The sequence below is a fragment of the Kryptolebias marmoratus genome, linkage group LG7 (assembly GCF_001649575.2).
Source record: "Kryptolebias marmoratus isolate JLee-2015 linkage group LG7, ASM164957v2, whole genome shotgun sequence".
Classification (NCBI taxonomy): Eukaryota; Metazoa; Chordata; class Actinopteri; order Cyprinodontiformes; family Rivulidae; genus Kryptolebias; species Kryptolebias marmoratus.
Genome location: NC_051436.1, coordinates 602058 through 608753, shown reverse-complemented (window position 1 = coordinate 608753; position 6696 = coordinate 602058). Strand labels below are relative to the sequence as shown.

General features: G+C 48.6%; 1 protein-coding gene across 1 annotated transcript; it reads left to right on the top strand.

Moving 5' to 3' along the window:
• Positions 1 to 528: 528 nt before the first annotated feature.
• sgms2b (sphingomyelin synthase 2b) lies at positions 529 to 6690 on the top strand. Its single transcript, XM_017439451.3, has 7 exons — positions 529 to 669; positions 3777 to 4390; positions 4882 to 4999; positions 5132 to 5189; positions 5296 to 5391; positions 5929 to 6095; positions 6167 to 6690. Exons 2-7 carry the CDS (start codon positions 3861 to 3863, stop codon positions 6335 to 6337), a joined length of 1140 nt encoding a protein of 379 aa, XP_017294940.1. The 5' UTR covers positions 529 to 669; positions 3777 to 3860; the 3' UTR covers positions 6338 to 6690.
• Positions 6691 to 6696: the final 6 nt, after the last annotated feature.

Below are 6696 nucleotides of genomic sequence, written 5' to 3'. Positions count from 1 at the left end.
CAATTATTTTCATACAGAGCAGGAAGTGGACACCGATTTTCAAATTACAGGTCTGTCATTTACAAACAAACAAACAAACAGAAATAAACATTTTTCAGGATCTCATGTCTCTTTGCTGTCTACAAATTTAAGTCCATTCTCTGTAAAAAAAATCTCTGAATTACAGTTATTTTTGTGTTTGCAAAGACTGGTTGGCTGTGGCGGCCATCTTGAATGAGTCAGACTCCAGAGGTTAACCAGCTGCAGATGTTCATCCAGTGATGATTTGCTGAAAGTTTCATTAAAATCCATCCAGCGGTTCGGGAGACATTTTGCTGTTTTTCTGGTTTCCGATCCGAACGGCGGAAACTCCCGAGTGAAACCGAGCTCAGGTGAGTCACGGCGGCCGGCTGCATGCAGGTGAGTCAGCGGGGCGGGGCTCCGGAAAGGGGCGGGACCGGTCACACCATATTTGGAGTCTAAACACAGCGAAGGAACGCGCGGCACGAGGCGGGGGCGGGGCTTGTACTTCAGGGCAGTGGCTCGCGCTCAGAGCAGGAAAAAACGTCAGAAAGGTGAAGGAAGAAGTCCCGGAGGAGAAGAAGAAGAAGAAGAAGTTACGGTCCGGAGGTTCTGAGTTGGTTCCTGAACGCTTCTCTCCACAGGAAGTCGTTCAGCTCGCGCCACCAGGTGAGTTCCGGTTTACCTGCTTACCTGTTTGTGTCGGAGGGCTCGAGCTGCAGTTTCGTCTCAGTTCAACCTGGAAACAGACCCGGAGGATCCGGCAGGGCTGAGGCTTAAAAACATCAGGTTTCTGTTGAGACTTCGGACTGTCCTGATTTCACACAGACATTTAACAGCTTCAGGTGTTTCAGGTGTTTCAGGTGTTTCAGGTGAACAGATCGTTTATCATAAATGATCCCAAATCTGTAGGTTAGCAGTTCTGACTCCTCCCACTCACCTGTAAACAGTAAAAACATTTTTCTGCTCAGAAAGTTTCAGTAGAAGCTGTGAGGTCTGCCAGGAGTCGGTTTGGTTCTGTTAAACCCAACATCTGTATTTGTTTCGCTGTTAAACCAGATGTGTGAGTTCAGACAGATGTTCCTCTGTCAGGTCAGTCTAAGAACAGGACAACATCCTGGACAGATGTGTTCTTCTTCATTGATGTGACCTGACCCACAGCTGCGGGTGCAGTATTAGTATTAGTACCTTTAATGGTACCACCTCAGTAACAGGCCTGTGTTCTCGTTAAGGTCCCGAAGTTTAGTTATTTCTCTGCCTGTGGATGTTGGGAGGCCCGGGGGCAGATGGTGTTGTTGTTTCCTGCGCTGATGAATCTGCAGTGATTGGGTTAAATCGGATCCTCGTGTCTCTAACTTCGTTAGTGGGACAAACAGGGACAAACGGGGACAAACAGGACGCTGTCCGAGACGCTGGCAGCTCCTCCCAGCAGCTGGAGCGCCGAGCGTCTGGTTTCTGGTTTCTGTGGACAACTTCTGAGAATGATCAGAACTTCTGAGTTCTGGTCGTTTACCTGACAGGAGGTTAAAGCATCACCTCCTGGTTCCTGCAGGTCGGATGAGTTTGATGCTCCCGATTCATACATGTGAACGTGACACGTGCACATCTGTGCACGTCTGTGAAACCAGAGAGCCGATTTCTTCCCCGTCTGCAGGAAGAACTGAATTTATGGTTTATTTGTGTGACTCGGATCGGTCCCTCAGGACGTTTCTGGCTGGTTTTAGGATGATTGAAGCTGAAACGTCTGATGTTGTTTTTATAGAAGGAGGAAAAAGACGAGTTGATTCTTTAACATCCATGTTTGAATTTACAGCAAAGTTTCTGTTTGAAAACTGAGTTTTCTTCTCCTGGGAGACAAATCGTCCTCCGAATCGAAGGAAACAGTCTTTCTAACACAAACGTGAACTTCAGTTTACAGAAGAGCTTTTGGGAAGCAGGTAGAGACACCGAGCCTCCTGATTGGACGGTTTTATCTGGGCCAGTTTTTTTACTGATCCATCTACGATCCGACCCTCACCTGTGGTCCTGAGTTTGGATCAGGACTGGAAGAACCAGATCCTGGGTCCTGTAGGGTGTCTGGGCTCAGCAGTTCTCTGGACTGGTTCTTCCCTGGTTCTTCACCGGTTCTTCACCGGTTCTTCACCGATTCTTCACCGGTTCTTCCCTGGTTCTTCACCGGTTCTTCACCGGTTCTTCACCGGTTCTTCACCGGTTCTTCCCTGGTTCTTCACCGGTTCTTCACCGGTTCTTCACCGGTTCTTCCCTGGTTCTTCACCGGTTCTTCACCGGTTCTTCACCGGTTCTTCACCGGTTCTTCACCGGTTCTTCACCGGTTCTTCACCGGTTCTTCCCTGGTTCTTCACTGGTTCTTCCCTGGTTCTTCACTGGTTCTTGACCGGTTCTTCCCTGGTTCTTCACCGGTTCTTCACTGGTTCTTCACCGGTTCTTCACTGGTTCTTCACCGGTTCTTCCCTGGTTTAGTTTTTGTACCTGAAGGTTTGTTTGTAAAACCACTTTACTCTGACCTCTGAAGCAGAAAAACACAAGAACCAGATGTGTGTCCACACAGAACCGACAGCCTGAAGAACCTCATTTAAACCCAGCCGGTCCCAAAGACACAACATGTCCCAGAGTTTCAGCTGAGGGTCTGAAAGGTATAAAAACCCAGTTTGACAGACAGAAAATAGGACTTCAGCTCCAACGAGGTGATCCTGAGATAAAAACTGTCTAAAGTGGAAAAGGAGCAAAAAGACGTGACGATGAGTCCACGTGAGGCGGGCCGGGCCGGGCTGGGCCGGGCCGGGCGGGCCTTCAGTAAACAGTCGGTTTGTTTGGTGTTAGTCAGCTCGTCTTCACGTCTGCGTGGAGGAGGTCAGACTGGTTTACAGGTCGGCTCTGAAGGGCGTGGCTCCTTCAGGTTATTTCCAGTCAAAGAGTCGCCGCTCAGCTGTGAGCTGATGAAATGTGTTGAATCTGTGGCATGTGGAAACCTGAGCCCCCGATAAAGAAACAAAGAGACTCTGTGTCCCAAACCACGATGTCTGAATGAGGAAGTGTCTCCGTGTGAGACAGGAAGGTCAATAAACCTGAGAGATAAGAAAACTCCTGCAGGTTCAGTTTCAAGTTTTCTGACCTGAAATTCAACAAAGTTCAACAGGAACTTAGGGCTTTTCTGTAAGAATTTAAGATGAAAAAAGGAAATATTTGACCGTATGTCTCCTAGAAGACAGTAAGAAGAGTTCATATTATAAAGTTCAGAGAGTTTAAAAGTGACATCATGACTCTTAAACTCTCTGAACTTTATAATATGAACTCTTCTTACTGTCGGTCAAATATTTCCTTTTTCATCTTAGATTCTTACAGAAAAGTCCTGTTTGGATTTAGAGCCCTGGATGTTTTTTATTGTTTTACTGATTCTTTTAGATTATATATCTTATCTTAAAGTGACATCATGGCTCTAAGATAAGATATATAATCTGAAAGAATCAGCAAATAAATAAAAAACATCCAGGGCTCTAAATCCAAACAGGACTGGTTTCAGAGCTCTGAGCCGACAGACAGGTCCTTATCTGTCCCCAGCAGACGTCCCCTGTCCCCTGTCCCCTGTCCCCTGTCCTCTCTCCTCTGTCCTGCAGCTTGTTGGGTTGAGACGGTTTCAGTTCTGAAAGGTTTGGACCCGTCGGATCCACCTGCTGAGAGCTGCTGCTGTTTTGGCTCCGGTTGACTGAAGATCAGATAAAAAAGCTGCTTTATTTCACTTTATTTGTGTTTTTCAGGTTCCTGTGGAGCCTCAGAGACCCGATCGACCCGCTGTGGTACTGACCCGGGTCGTCAGCTGACCCGTCACAAAGACTGGATCGATGGCAGCATCAGAACTGATCCAAGAAGACGATGTTCCGATCCACATCGAAGCCGACGTCACCCTGTCAGCGTCCCCGCCGCAGAGGGTGGCTAACGGCGGCCCCACACGCCACGCCTCCACGCCGCCGCCGCCGCCTGCAGACGCTCACGAGGGTAAAAGCCGAAGCAAGCGGTGCCGGCTGAGCAGCCTGCTGAAACAGAACCAGCTGATCAACTCGCTGAGCGAGCAGCTGAAGCGCCGCTGCGACTACATCAAGATCAGCGTGGAGGAGGAGCACGCCAGCCTCCTCCCCAACGAGTGGTGGAAGACGGGCGTGGCCTTCCTCTACGCCTTCTTCAACCTCGTCTTCACCACCGTCATCATCACCGTCGTCCACGAGCGAGTCCCGGACAAGTCCCAGAACCCTCCGCTGCCCGACAAGTTCTTCGACTACGTGGACCGGGTTCCCTGGGCCTTCACGGTGACCGAGACCAACGGGCTGATCCTGGCCGGGCTGTGGCTCATCCAGTGGCTCCTCCTGAAACACAAGTACGACCCGGTTCTGGTGCTGGTGCTGGTACCAGTACCGGTACTTCTTATTCTAACAACCTCAGTGAGCAGGACTGTCGGGGCTGCAGGAAACCACAGGTTCTTCTGGTCCGGCGGACTCTGAGGGGCTCCGGATCCACAGATGTTTAGATAAAAATGAGATAAAAAAAGAGTTAAACTCTGAAAACGTTAAAACGTTGACAGAACAGGAAGAAGATTAAAGGAAATAAATAAACATCACAGCTGATGTCATCATTGCAGAATTCAGAAATATGTCTCAGATATCCGGCAGCTTTAGAAGAAAATCTGGTAAAGTTTAAATATTTAAGCTGATTTAGTTTCATCCAGCAGCAGATTTGTATCAGGAGGAAACTCAGTTAATTTACATTTTCTGTGCTAAAAATCGATGCAGCTCCTGTTTTTAGAGAAACAAATAAAAAAAATATTAAAAATAAATGATATTTGAAATTCTGATGTTCTGGTTCCTGCAGGTCCATCGTGGGCCGGCGGTGCTTCTTCCTGATCGGGACCCTCTACATGTACCGCTGCGTCACCATGTACATCACCACGCTGCCGGTGCCGGGGAAGCACATGGTCTGCGCTCCAAAGGTACAAAAACACAAATTAAACCAGATCCTTCCTCCAGCTGCTGCTGCTGCTGCTGCTGCTGCTGCTGCTGCTGCTGCTGCTGCTGCTGCTGCTGATGATGATGATGATGATGATGTCATCGTTTCTTTGCAGCTTTACAACAACTCCACGGGCAAAATCTGGAGGATTCTGCGGCTGATCTCAGGAGGAGGTAAACGCTCCTGCTCTCTGATTGACTCCTCATCATCTGTCTTGAGTTTCACTGATCTGTTGGTTTTTAGTCCTGAATGAGAAACGTTTGTGTTTGCTGGGCTCAGGTCTGTCGATCACAGGTTCCCACCTGATGTGTGGAGACTTCCTGTACAGCGGTCACACCGTCATGTTGACGCTGTCCTACCTCTTCATCAAAGAGTGTAAGCAAACTCTTCTTCCTCTGGAGATGAAACCTCGACACGTTTCTTATTGGAATCATAAAACGTTGGTTTGGTCCCGTCTGGATGTTTTTATGATTCTGTGGATCTGAAGCCTTCAGTTCTGCTGCTGCAGGCTCTCAGAGGGAATTATTATTATTATTTATTATCAAATAAATGAGATTAATGTTCATGAATCTTTTACAACTGAAGGTCTTCTGCTGTCTGTCAGTGTTTAACTGTTTTCTTCATGAATCAGAGATTAAATTTTTAAATGAGGAAACTTCCTGTCAATTCGAGTTTATCTGACAGCTGCAGCAGAAACAGGATCATTTTCTGATTTCTGTCAATTTGTTGGTAAAAATATAAATAATCCATAAAAAGTCAGACTTGATCTGGATTCAAACCATTTTTAATCCATCAACACGTTCATTTAAACCTAAACCAGTCTTTAAAGTGAAACTGAACCAAAGACCTGCAGGTTCTTGTCTGAAGTCCAAACGGGCCGGTGTGGGTTCTGAACTGATGTTCTGTGTTCAGACTCGCCCCGCTGGATGTGGTGGTACCACTGGTTCTGCTGGCTGCTCAGCACCTCCGGGGTCGTCTGCATCCTGGTCGGCCACGAGCACTACAGCATCGACGTGGTGATCGCCTACTTCGCCACCACCAGGATGTTCTGGTGGTACCACACCATGGCCAACTCGCCGGTAGGTCCGCCGCAGGAGGTTCTGTCCGTTCCTCCTGAAGGTAACCGCTTTAACTCCGCCTCTCTGTCCAGGAGCTGCGGCGGGCTCCGAACAACTTCCTGTCCAGGACCTGGTGGAACCCGCTCTTTAACTTCCTGGAGAGGAACGTCCGGACGACGGTTCCCGTGGTCTTCCTGTCGCCGCTGGTGCTGCTGTCGTCCTGCAGACAGAAGTACAGGATGGTGGAGGGGGGCAGGGACTAGTGAGGACTGCTGAGGACTACTGAGGACTACTGAGGACCACTGAGACCTACTGAGGACTAGTGAGGACAAGTGAGGACTACTGAGGACTACTGAGGACTACTGAGGACTAGTGAGGACCACTGAGGACCACTGAGGACTAGTGAGGACTAAAGAAGACTACCGAGGACTACTGAGGACACGATCAGCTCAGGACGGTTCTTCTTCCTGCCTTCAGAGCAGCAGCCGGGTCAAAGTCTGAGACGTTCTCAGTGAAATGTTTAAAACTCGTCCTGCAGATGGATCTCCTGGTTGGTTCCAACCTGCAGATGGATCTCCTGGTTGGTTCCAACCCTGTAGATGGATCTCCTGGTTGGTTCCAA

Coding starts and splice junctions, on each gene's coding strand:
- sgms2b (XM_017439451.3), top strand. CDS start 3,861: ATGGCAGCATCAGAACTGATCCAAGAAGACGATGTTCCGATCCACATC. Junction 4,391..4,881: donor TGGCTCCTCCTGAAACACAA/GTACGACCCGGT, acceptor TGGTTCCTGCAG/GTCCATCGTGGGCCGGCGGT. Junction 6,096..6,166: donor ACACCATGGCCAACTCGCCG/GTAGGTCCGCCG, acceptor CTCTCTGTCCAG/GAGCTGCGGCGGGCTCCGAA.